The sequence below is a fragment of the Octopus sinensis genome, linkage group LG16 (assembly GCF_006345805.1).
Source record: "Octopus sinensis linkage group LG16, ASM634580v1, whole genome shotgun sequence".
NCBI lineage: Eukaryota > Metazoa > Mollusca > Cephalopoda > Octopoda > Octopodidae > Octopus > Octopus sinensis.
In genome coordinates this window covers 32,462,270-32,475,785 of record NC_043012.1, presented here as the reverse complement: position 1 = coordinate 32,475,785, position 13,516 = coordinate 32,462,270, and the positions used below count along the sequence as shown (strand labels likewise).

Here is a 13,516-nt window from a genome sequence, read left to right as displayed (position 1 = left end):
ATCTTCACATGTATGTGTGTGAGGGTGCATGGCCTAGTGGCTGATGGAAGAAGTATATGGACTGCAAGGGGGATAACTAAACCTCACTTGGTCACATTCCATGAGAGCATCTTGGTCAGCCTATGAACTTTTCAGCCTTCCTTTGTAAAATAAATTCATTTTTTGGAATTTTTTGTATCTTGTAATACACATAAAGCTATAAATAACAGTATGGATATATTGGGTTGAAAAACTCTTTTGTAGAAAATCTGAAGACTGCCCATAGCACAAATACCTACATCTGTAGATACGACAAGCATCCTACCTTGGATGACAGTAATCCTTCAAATTCTTCTGTCCATTTTAGAAATATTATTTCTTACCAGCAAGAATTGTATTTCATTGATGTCATAAGAATTTTATAAATTTTTGAGAGAATGTGAAATAATTATTTTTTGGAATAGTGGATCTCGAAGCACATATAAAGCTATAAATAATAACATGTAAATATGGAATGGAAAAACCCTTTTGGATAGAAAATTTGAAAGCTGCCAGTGGGACTCAATCCTACATCTCTTGAAGACATGACAAGCATCCTATCATTGGACAAAAGCAATCCTTCAAATTTCTCTATTTTATTTATAGCTTTATGTGTGAAGGCACATGGCTCAGTGGTTAGAGCATCAGACTTACAATCATGAGGTAGTGAGTTCAATTCCTGGACTAGACTGTGTGTTGTGTTCTTCAGCAAGACACTTTATTTCACGTTGTTCCAGTTCACCTAGCTGAAGAATTGAGTTACAACGTCACTGGTGCCAAGCTGTACCAGCCTTTGCCTTTCCCTTGGATAACATCGGTGGCATGGAGACGGTAGGCTGGTATGCATGGGCAACTGCTGGCCTTCTGTAAACAACCTTGCCCAGACTTGTACCTTGGCGGATAACTTTCTACGTGTAATCCCATGGTCATTCGTGACCGAAGTGGGATCTTTACCTTTTATGTGTGCTTTAAGATCCACTATTCCAAAAAAAGAATTATTTCATGTTCTCCCAAAAGTTTATAAAATTCTTGACATCAAAAATTCTTGTTAACTTTTTAAGACTATCAGAAAGGGAAAAAAACCCATAAAAAATAGAAACTTCTGAGTGTAAGAATGAAATCATATTTATTTGAGTGTGCCAACATTCTTTAAGAAATAAATATTTCCTTTTGAGAATTTGATGTTGATATTTCAAATACACTAGTATATATAAATAATATCAAAGTGAAGAGTTTAGTTAAAAATTTGAAACGACGTTGAAATTAGTTTCCTTTTTTTCACCATATTTTTAACATTAAAAATACAAAAAAAATTAATAATAATAATAATAGCAATAATAATAATAATAATAATAATAATAATAGCAATAATAATAATAATGATAATGATAACAATAATAATAATAATAATTTTTCTTACTATAAGCACAAGGCCTAAAATTTTGGGGAAGGGGCAAGTTGATTAAATCAACCCCAGTGCTTGACTGGTACTTATTTTATCGACCTTGAAAAGATGAAAGGCAAAGTTGACCTTGGTGGAATTTGAACTCAAAATGTAGTAGTAGTAATTATTTAAATTTTTATTTTTAATATAAGCACAAAGCCTAAAATTTTTGGGGAGAGGCTAGTTGATTACATTGATTCCATTATTTGAATGGTACTTTATTCTATGAATTTGTGGTGGGAATTGAACACAGAGCATAAAGAGCCAGAAGAAAATACTGTAAGACATTTGGTTCGATGTTCTAACAATTCCAACAATCTACTGCCCTTTATAATAATAATAATAATCCTCTCTACTATAGGTACAAGGCCTAGAATTTGTGAGGACGGGGATAGTCGATCACATCAAGCCCAGTGCTCAACTAGTACTTATTTAATCAACTCTGAAAATCAGCAGAATTTGAACACAGAACACAATGATGGATGAAATTCTGCTAAGCATTTTGCCTAGTGTCCTAATGATCCTGTCAGCTCACCACCTTAAAAATAATAATCCTTTCTACAACAGGCACAAGGCCTGAAATTTTGAGGGAGTTGAGTAGTTGATTACATCAACCCCAGTGTTCAACTTGTACTTATTTTTATTGACCCTGAAAGGATGAAAAGCAAAGTCGGTCTCGGTGGAATTTGAACTTTGAATTTAAAACCAGAAACACTGTAGCTAAGCATTTTGTCTGGCATGCTACTGATTCTGCCAGCTTGGCAAATTTTGGCAGATGGCCAGCAATTTCAAGAGGAAGGGATCAGATGATATCACCGATCCCAGTACTTGACTGGAGTTTTATTTTATCAAGCCTGAAAAGACGAATGGCAAAGTTGACCTGGGAGGCATTTGAACTGAGAATGGAAAGAGCTGGAAGAAATGCTGTTGAGCATTTTGTTCAATGCCCTGACCATATGGTCAGCTCACCACCTTAATAATAAAGATAATAATGACTTCTAACTTAGACACAAGGCCACATATACAAGGAAAGGAACAGTTGATTAAATCAAAACCATTTATCGATACAGGATAGATGACAGAGAGGCAGGATTTGAACTCAGAACATAAAGGGACAAAACCAAATATTACAAGTTTTTTCATCTGGTGCTCTACTCATTCTGCCAATTTCACCACCTTTATAATAATATTGATCTTTATAGTAATTCTGTTCAATCTGATAAATAGAAACCAATACAATACTGGTTCTTTGATTGCTGGATCTATGATAATATTAAAACACCAATTTTAATATTGTTATTTTATTCATGTTAAATACCTGTAATAAACTGGTTTAAACTTACTGCACTATATCCTCCCTCTCATGAAAATCATGACAGCACTATAAATATTAATATTAGTTTAACATTTTCTTTATTAGGTAGGATTAATGAAGGTAAGGGGCATAATCCACTAGATTACTATTAGACTGGTTTCAAATTTTAGCACAAGGCCAGGAATTTCAGGGAAGGGGCTAAGATGATTAATTCGACCCCAGTGTTCAGCTGGTACTTATTTTATTGAACCAGAAAGGATGAAAGGCAAAGTCAACCTCAGTGGAATTTGAACTCAGAATGCAAAGACGGATGAAATACTGCTAAGCATTTTGCCCGGTGTGCTAATGATTCTGCCAGTTTGCCATCTTACCTTAGCATATTACTGGTATATATTTTATTGACTCTGATATGATTAAATAAAAATAAGACTATATAAATATTAATAATAACATTAACAATAAGAATAGTAATTGTAGCATTACTACTAATATTGATAGTAGTATTGACTTAATATAATCATTATCATTAATAATTACCATGATGATTATGAAAAAAAAATAACAATGGCACTGATGATAATAAAAAATATATAAACAACAACTGTAATGTAACTAATACCGATAATATAGATAGAATATAAAATAATATAAAATTTGTTATGTTGCAGTTTTATATATTTTTAAACCTTTTAATACAAAAATTATATTTGAGAGTAAACAAATTTGAAACACATTCAGAATGCACGTGCATACACACACTCACACACAGAAATGCAGCTATACACGTCTCAGTAGAAAAACAGTTTTATACAGAACATACCTGATCCTAGTCGTTATACAAGTGTCTAAGTGTCAGTCAGTTCTGTTTGGTTTAAGGTCAAAAGACCAATAACAAAAGAATATGTACAAGACGGAATGAACAAAGTGGAAATGGAAAAAAAGGAAGAGAAAGAGGTATGCAAAATGAAGCCAATAGTTGATGATTATGATGGTGATGATGATGATGATGATAATAATAAAACAAAGATGTTAGTGTGCGCAGGTGTGTTGAGTGCATCATTGTGGAGGGGTGTAAAAAATAAATAAAATAATGATGTGGAGTCCACATAGTGTTGATGAAGTTGTTTGGTTAATCGATTCTTGGTATGTACAGCATTGTGTGTGAATGTTCGGCAATGAGTGGTTGGAAACTCTAGTTGTGAACAAGTTTGCTTTTGGGTGGGTGGGGGTGCAGATAAGAGCGGTGGTGGTGGTGTGGGAAGAAGGGCTGGGAATCAGTGATAATTTGGCCAGGAATAGAAATCGATGAAGAGCTTTTCTCATTAAGAAAAATCAATCTCAAAATAGTCGTTAAGTGATAAACTATAAATGGGGATAATTATGCAGACAAAAAGGGTGTATAAAGCATGGAAAACAAAAACAAAAAAAAAACCATCAGCAATTAAATGAGGAGCAAATAGAAAAAATACACACACAAAAAAAAGGGATTTCTCATTGCTTTTGTTTTCTTATACTTTTAAACAATGTCTTCTAATTAAGATCTCCTGATGTGTCTATTGTATAATTGAAGGTAATTTATTAGTAATCTCTCTTTGAAAGATTTAGAAATAATGTTTCTATTAATTTGTTAGTCTCCTTTATTTATCCCTAATGCATGCAGACAAAGTGAAGTTTACTCTCACCATACCATTCTCTATGCAGAGTTAATTGGTATGATTTTGAAATGGTAATTAAATTAAGATAAAAATGTATGAATAAATACTGGAGACATTAAAACCAACATATAAAATGGTTTAACATTGAAAAAGGGAAGACTGCAAAAATGAATTTTTTTTAGTTTGGAAGAGCAGCAAACAGGGACAAAACAATCTTTCTGTCTTTTTTTTTTAAAAAAAAAAGAAGCTATTCTTTTGCAAAAGTTAAAAGTAGAGGAGAAAAATGATAAGAGTGAGAGAAGGTGGATGGAGGATAGAGTGGAGACAGAGGAATGTTAATAAATAAATATACAAAAAGGTTTGAAAAATTGCGTGGTGTGAGAGAAGTTGAATTAAAATTTCATGATTAAAATATGTGAGAAAAGATCAAAATTCAGCAAACTAGCAGATGTCAAGCAAACAAATGAAGAAAAACTATAAGGAAGAGTAAGAAACCACATGAAATTTGAAATATTAATAGAATTTGTTGTGACAAGTCAGATAACATACACACACCTTTATATATACATACATACATATATATATAATATATATATATATATGTAGGTCCCGGGTTGATCCGGGGTTAACCACAGTAAGTAAGGTACTCAATACATAGCAGAGTAAAATTAATTTATTATATAGAAGGAGCTTCTACAGGACTAGTACTGTTTCATTCAAGAGAAATCTTCAGGAAGCTCCTGAGCTTCCTGAAGATTTCTCTTGAATGAAACAGTACTAGTCCTGTAGAAGCTCCTTCTATATAATAAATATATATATATATATATATATAAACAAATATACCAAATGTAAAAGATGAAAGATGAAGAATAATGTGTTATGGAATCTCAGGCATTCTGTTATCTGACAACAAACTTTTAACCACAAATGGAACTGTTTCTAATTTCTTTTTAACAAAACCTGGTAGTACATCTGTTTTCTGGTACTTGGCCATTTTACAATCAACATCTACGTACTTAAATGTTTGTCCTGAAGGCTTCACACCGAGTTGGGTGCCGTCGTTAAACTTTATCCAAATCTCCCCATTCATATACTGGAACGACCAACCAACATTTGGAACGAAAATCTGTCGCACTATTCTATTGCTGTGTGTGTTGCTGTGAGAGGAATTGTTGCAGCTACTGTGATTGGAAGATGCACTGGACGTGAGATCAGTGGTAACAGAAGGGCTGGCTGGCCTGTTGAATGGGGATTTTCTATGGAGAGAACTGTTACAAGTTGAGTTTTGTGTAGTTATCAACGGACTGTTTGCGTAAGTTCCATCTAAGGAACCCTCTACATCTGTAGGATGTTCACTAGGGACAATAGTGGGACCGGTACTGTCTTTGGCACTCTTGACTATATCATGGTCATCTGTTTTAGCATTAGCAACAAGTACATTGGGTTTCCGTCCAATTATTATTGGGAAAAGGTTATCTACTGTCTTACAACTTAGCTCAACTGTACTTATCACTTGTTCTAACTCAATACAACGTTGACGACAATCTTTTACATAAGCTAACAGTTTTTGTGTTTCACTACTAAAGCACTGACCTGTTTCACCAGATTCCAAAAGAAGAGAAGTACCATTGTTTTCGATGATTCTGATACCCGAAGATGAAATAGTAAATTTAGCACCATCATAAAAATCCACTTCAAAATCAGGCTCAGGATAATTCTCCATCAACATACATTTTGCCTTTGTGGTGTACAGCGTCACTTTTGGAGTCTTTGATCTGACAAGATTAACAAATTTTGATGCATACTGGTATTTCTTCAGGTATTTCTCAGGAAGAGATTGCAAATGAAATGTTTTTTTAATGACATTTGCTGAATGGGGAGGGGGGACTTGATTGGGGTCAAATTTTTGTCCATTGTTAGCTTGGTATATAGTCACATTGTGACCATCCTGAGAAATCAAGAATATCTCTGCTATGTATTCCTCTTTGCTTCGATTCTTTACAAATTCCAAACACACATCTCCACTGTCAAGGATGCTCACAAAAGCTGTCTTAGTACGTTGTCTAATGGGTCGTAATCGTATTGAAGAAAGGGCTGAAATGGCACTTGGGGGTAATTCAGCATTATGGCTGGATCGGTTTTTTGATGAAGTTGTAATTTTAGTAGTTGGATCATTGCTTACTGATGTTGAATACTTAATCTGGTTTGAAGAATTTGCAGTCTTCAAACCACTATCACAATCTTCTCCAGCACACTCTCTTTTCTTCAGAGAAAGAGTAGGCTCTTCTTTTAATTTAGTGTTTTTACCAAATGCCATTTTTGATAGAGTCCCTACATGCCCTTCCTTCCTGAGGGCTATATCTGGACTGCTACCTTCTGACGAGGTATCCGAGGCAATGCCAACACCGGGCTGCATGTGTAAGGAGTTGCTACTGCTCTGATCAGATAAGTTTGGTTGACTGCTCGAACTCGGATCGCTTGATAACAAGTTAGCATTGTTACTACATAAAGATCCACTGCATGAAAGGCTACAGGTACTTTTGGAATTTACTGGAATTTTGGAAGGGTCTACATTACAATCCGCCATTTCGTGAAAAGGTCGATCCCAAAGAACGTTATTAGACTTATTATAATTACAATCATGTCTACTTATTTGATGATTATATGAATTTGGAATATGATTTTTGTTCAACAATACCTTATGTTGGTGAGATTCTAACTGGAGAGGTGGTTTAGTAGAACTTCCATGGTGGAAGGCAGTCTGGATGCCGACTTTTGGATTTGTTCGGTTGTGATGTTGGGTAGACGAAGCAGAAATAGCAGCCGGGTGAATATCCAAATATTTGCCTTGTTGAAATTTATGTGGAAACACATTGGTATTTTCTGGAAAGAATTCCGAACTGTAATCGTCTTTTTCTGAGATGTAACTTTGTATTTCCTGGATGGGTAATCCTAGAAGGGGCCGGCTTCTGGAACCATTCGTTGAATGACTAATGTTACGGCTCCAGCTGTTTGTCTCTGTATTCATCGTACCTTTACCACTATCTATCGAAGCTTCGTGACAATTCTGGTGGCACCGATGTCTAAAGCTCAAAGGATACCTCTTCTTCATAAATGGATGATCGGGAATTTCAGAGAGTGCTATTCTTTCTTTCGGATCCTTCCGTAATAGTAACTGGATCAGATCTTTGGCCTCCGGAGAAAGGTAATTGGGCAAGTCGTATTCCACCATAATAACCCGGTTTAGCGTGCTTTTAACCGCTTCTGTATCAAATGGAGGGTTTCCAACAAGGAAGGTGTATAACATACATCCAAGGGACCAGACATCTGCTTCTAATCCATGTGATGTACGCATAGCAACCTCCGGAGATATGTAATTCGGTGTTCCACACATAGTAAAGTGTTTTTCATCAGGCATTTGGAGTTGAGTGGCCAGGCCAAAATCTGCGATCTTCACATCCATTTCGCGAGTAAGTAAGAGATTAGCCAGAGTTAGATCACGATGCAAAATATTGTGGGAATGTAAATAAATCATTCCGCTAATAATTTGATCCATAAATACGACAGCTTCTTCCTCAGAAAGAACTTTGTTGTATGCTTTTAGATAGCGATGCAACTCGCCCCGATGACACAACTCCAGGACAAGATAGACATAATTTTTGTCCTCGAAGTAAGTATAGAGTTCCAACACTGCTGGATGTTTCATACGAGAATGGATCTCCACTTCTTTCCGAACCCTCGTCACCATATCGGCAGCTTTCATCAGTTTCTTGTCGATCATTTTTATAGCTACATCTTGTCCGGTTCTCATACATTTGGCACGGTAAACACATGCAAAGCCTCCTTTGCCGAGCAGATTCAATACATTGTAATCTTCGATTTTGTCTCCAAAACTGTATGGATCTGCCATTATTAAGTCGACTCGACGAATTCCACATCGCTAAGTAATGAAAATTTGTTAAAACATTATCCTGAAATAAGCACAAAAGCTGACAGCAAAGTATCGGCGAAGCTTTAGGAAATCCGTTGGTAACAAAGTCAAAGGACGCGCCTCGACATGTAGAAATATTTGAAAAACATTAATCGGCAACCAACAACATGTATGGAAACCTAAACGGAACATAATTATCATCACAATCCGATTCGCCAAGCAACAAGTTTACAAATTATATAAAAGTTATAATTAAAAAAAAAATAGATGAAGCACGAAGTTTTGTCAGTGGTCTCAAAGTGACGAAAATATTTTGACAAATTAAATTTAAATGTTCAAGTGAATCTAACGGTTTTTGTGTGTTTCTTAAAATGGCTTATAAACACATTTCACGCTGCAATTGTTTTCTTTTCCAGCACACGATCTCAGATCAAGTCACTCGCTTTGCAAGTACATCTCCGATAATATTTTAAATTCTTACGTTTATATATTTGTTTTGCAAGATTCTTGATGTGAAATCGTGTATTGAAACAGATATTGTTGTATTTAGGAATAGTCATTTTGCCAGTTTAGCCAATAAAAACACATGCACTGTATATTTGGTGTTATTTTGCTTCAGTGTTATTTATTTTTTACTTTAATCTTAAATTCTTATTTTCTTCTAATAAATCTGTGGGATGACATTAGCAGCTGGGGAGCTGACCGGAAGGGGGAGCAGTTACGCGCGCGCAGGGAGGGCAGACTTCTATCTTTTCGATCGAGGTCGTGAACGGTGACGGCGGTCAATTCCAGAAACAACATCTCCGTGGATGGAATGCTACGACACATATTGGACCTTTGCAGGATTGTCGCTCGTCGGACGACGATTGTGGAGAGGAGGAGAACGAGGTGCCTAGCTTGAGAAGATCTCGACGCGCAAGGCGCCCCTCCCGGTTGGATGGTGGACAACGACATGGAGTAGAGAGATTGTGATCTTTAAGATCAGGGTGGCGTGTGGGTGACGTCAGCAGCTGGGGAGCTGACCGAATGGAGCAGCAGTGACGCTCGTGCAGGGAGGGCAGGGTTCTGCCTTTTCGATCGAGGTCCGCCGAGCGAGTAAGACGGGGTCAGCATGTTGTTGGAAGAAGCAACTGCTATTTCTAGTGTTCGGGTCAGGCTGTGTTAAAAGATCCATTACCGCTGAAGGGTCTCCGTCTGAGCGAAGGGAAGACAGGTGCCTTTATTTCGAATCTCTCGCATACACCACAAAATCAGTCTATTCGAAAAATTAAACTACGTTAAACAAACGAATTACAATTTTATCAAGAAAGCCAAGAGAAAAAAAATGTTTTATTTTGACACATTCTACCAGTATTTTTGACGCAGAAAATGATTTGAGCTCAAATACTGGCGATTCATTGGTTAAAATTCGAAGAATTAAACTACGTTAAACTTACAAATTACAAATTTATCAAAAAAGCCAAGTGAAAATAATGTTTTCTTTTGACACATTCTACCAGTATACGAAGTTTCAAATTGTTTAGTTAGCTAGAAATTGGGTTGAATTCTGTCTATCTAAAGGAAAAGATCCGTGTTTAGTTAGCTAGAAATTGTGCTGACATGTGCCGTTCAAAAGAGCACTGTATACAATAATTCATCATCATTATTATTATTATTATTATTATTATTATTATTATTATTATTATATATATATATATATATATATATATATAATATATATATATATATATAAAGATCCTACGATTCTAAGAAGTTAAACAATTTTAAATAATGTTCCGAATGTGTTACCATAGTTTTCGCCTAACGTTCTTTGCATTACGTCCCTTGAGTGCACCGCTTCGTCGTTCGACCTCAAAACGGAATGGCACGGGAAGAGCGGCCCTGATTCACCTTCTTCCAACCAGCTTTTATAACTTCTAAGATGACATTTGTTCATCATGGATTATCACATTCAGCAATCCATGTTTTGTTTTTTAACGTTATCGGCATTTGGTAAGTCAAATCTTAAATAAGATTTCCTTTTAAAATTCCAAGTTTTCTCATAATTATCCTGAAACTATTTTGGTTTATTTTTCCCGTCTACGAAATTGCGTCAGCCTCACTTGTATTGCATTTCCTCATCATCAACACCCGTTTTATCGATACCGTCTGTCTCATTGCTCACATTTAAACTCTAAATAGGATGGAACGAGACAAATATTTACTTCCAACATCAAAGTATAGATCAGATTTTTATTTCTTTTTGAGGAAAAAATATAGTAAAACAGACCATGTGGAAATAGGAACTGCCCATCCTTGAAATGGAGACAGTCTATAAACCAATACTTTGATCTTCCAATGTTAGAGAAATTTGTAACTTTTCAGTATTTTATTTATTTCTATTATTGAGTAAATGATTGTCAAGAACTGTTGTCCAGCCGAATGTGATTCATTACCGTCTATTTTCTTCTGTTAGGAGATAGTAATTGATTCTTACGATTAAACCCCTTGTAATATGTTATTACTATTTAATATTTGGCAATTGAAGGGTAAATGAGATCTGTTTGGACCCTTTTAACCCTTTTCAGTTTATAAACCTGTTTGGTTCTCAGTGTTTATTATTAAAGAGTTGGCACAGAAAAACCCCACGAAACAGAATATATTCTCAGTTTCTTGAGTCCGAGTTATTTATTTATTTTATATAATAAATATATTAATTGGCAGTAATAAAATATATTTATTTTTTATCCCATAACCTCCTCCGAATACTCGTAGAAAATGTTTTGAGGATGAAAGCGGATTTTATGGAAGACAACTCTCATTGCTGCAAATATTTTGTAGTTATTCTGTAAACTTGTGCAAAATTATGATTTATTACTTCAAAATAAGTATGATTTCAGTAATGTGTATTGACTAATGTAAGTGTTTTTGTACTCTTCCCTTTTCTATATTATTTTGTATTCGTATTTCCAGAATATTTTAAGAAAACATCTGATGTAATGAGAGTTGTCTTTCGTTACTTCCGTTTCCATTTTCGTGGCATTTTTCTTGTATTCTGCGTCGAAATCATTTCACCGAATTCACTGTGCCTTCGTTTTAGAGTCAAATAAATAGGAATAAATACAACTTTACCCAAGAATTGATGATCCAAATCTGCAGTCCCACCCATCCACAGTCAAAGAGAATGACGGTAAAAAAAAAAAGGCACAACTCCATTGATTTACATGCTGGTGTATTCAATACGAAGGCGTGTCGTTATAAACATGCAAGTTGTTCGAAAGTCCCGGGGAGTAGGGCTTTGAAGGGGTGGTGCGTAGGACTAGTTTCATGCCGTGAAGCAGATGAAAAATCAATCTCTTTTGGAATGGAGAATCAAACAACTTTGGGTAAGGCAGGCAATGTAAAATATTGTCCCAAAATGAAATGAAACACGTGCTGTGATTTGAACTGACCATCGATGTGTCGATAGTAATCTGTTCAGTGGAGTTGCTTGTTTCGATCAGGTTAGTATTGGGTAACATTTTTGCGATTTTGGGTGAGAAGCATATCCTTCTGTTGTATAGTTCTTGTGCGAATTGAACATTTTTGATAATAATAATAATGAAATTATTGTATACAGTGCTCAGGTGCACCACAACTTGTCAGAAAGTGCGTATGAAGTATATGCTGTAATGTACAAATGTCTGGAAAGTGAACACTGTACGAGTTAGATACATGCTTGCGTGTGTATAGAGGGGAGAAACTCAGGTGTAGTGTTGGCAAATCTCAGGAAGCATGGAAGGTTTGAAGGATGCAGTGCTCCAACAACTAACAACTGATGCTGGCAGTTTGTTCCATGCTTCAGCAACTCTCAGCGTGAAAAAATGTTTCCTAAAGTCATGGGAGCTGTGCTGTTTTCTGACTTTGTAAACATGTCCACGGGTGTTAGACAGGTGGAGTTTGAAATATAAACAGATAGGCGAAATGGAGGAGAGTTTGGGAGGACTTGTCGTGTGAACGAGTTGGAATTAAAAGTAACAGAAAATTTAGTGGCTTTATCAGCAAGAGTCACTTAAAGAACCATCTTGGCTAAAGGAGTGGTGAATAGGGATATTCTGTAAAGTTATTAGAAAATGTTTGTAAGGTAACAAGGTCTGTCACAATTTTAGACACGAGAGCTTGCAACTATAAGGCACAAATGCATCTCTTTACTGGTGGGCGTTGCAGTGATAGCCATTTATTAAGGTTTATTTGATTGCCAAGCGCTCTCACAATGGTTTTCTTAGGAACAAAGGGTGAGGTTAGTCTGGCAAATTTTAAGTTAGTGGAAGTCAATATATTTTTAAATAAATGATCAAATTACTTGTTAGTATTTTTGTCTTGAAAAGAATGAGCTATGAAAGTTGTGGAGGTGGAGGAGCAGCTGGGTTTATTGTGTACAATATTATGCAGATGCTGCTGAATCCACATGTTTCCCACGGTAAACCTTTTGCTGCTCTTTCATTAATTTAGTTTGGTCATATTTTGTGCTTTACTGAGCACATGACCATCAGACATTTCAGTCTTGATCCAGTGGTTCTTAACCAGTGTTTGTATGACCCCTGGGGGTTCATATAAAATTTTTGGGGTTTCCACTCAAACAGTGTAGTAAATTGAGGATCCACAGTAGTATATTAAGGTTCTATGAAAAAAATGTTACTCTTTTACACAGTTCAGCCTACACAAGTTAATGTGTGAAAATCAAGATAGGGATTTTGAAAGAAATATCTATAGAATTAGAAGTGAAAGGTGTCCATAGGAAAAAAAAATGATTGAGAACCACTGGTCTAATTCCTGCTCTCATGTCAAGCTTGTCATCTAGATTGATGAGAAACAGTACAGAATCAAGGTGTTGTCAACCAGTTTTTCCATAATCTCATCGTTAGCTAATTGGAGTTCTACAAGTTCTATGCCAATTACTTTTGGAAGCAATTGTGCTTCACTTCTGAATCATTGGAAACAACTGTGCAACATCTAACTGAAAACACCCTCCACAATCCTTAGACAATCAATTCCTCCAAGTAGTTCAATCTGGTTGTACAAGCAAATGGTAATATATACACAACCTCCTGGTGTAAAGTCACCACTGTTAACTGACAGGCTTTTACCCATCACTCCTATGTTTTGAAGATAGCCATCAGGAAAGGGAAGTATGC

The 13,516-nt window shown here is 35.7% G+C and overlaps 2 protein-coding genes across 2 annotated transcripts in view; one reads left to right on the top strand and one right to left on the bottom strand.

The window, feature by feature from the left end:
- Positions 1-5,250: 5,250 nt before the first annotated feature.
- LOC115220525 (serine/threonine-protein kinase PLK4-like) lies at positions 5,251-8,531 on the bottom strand. Its single transcript, XM_029790667.2, has one exon. It carries the CDS (start codon positions 8,340-8,342, stop codon positions 5,310-5,312), a length of 3,033 nt encoding a protein of 1,010 aa, XP_029646527.1. The 5' UTR covers positions 8,343-8,531; the 3' UTR covers positions 5,251-5,309.
- Positions 8,532-10,194: 1,663 nt separating this feature from the next.
- Positions 10,195-13,516, top strand: part of LOC115220261 (3-hydroxy-3-methylglutaryl-coenzyme A reductase) — an 89,495-nt gene continuing 86,173 nt past the window's right edge. Inside the window, exon 1 of the mRNA XM_029790363.2 lies at positions 10,195-10,355. The gene's annotated coding sequence lies outside the window, so the exon portion shown is untranslated. The remainder of the gene's footprint in view (positions 10,356-13,516) is intronic.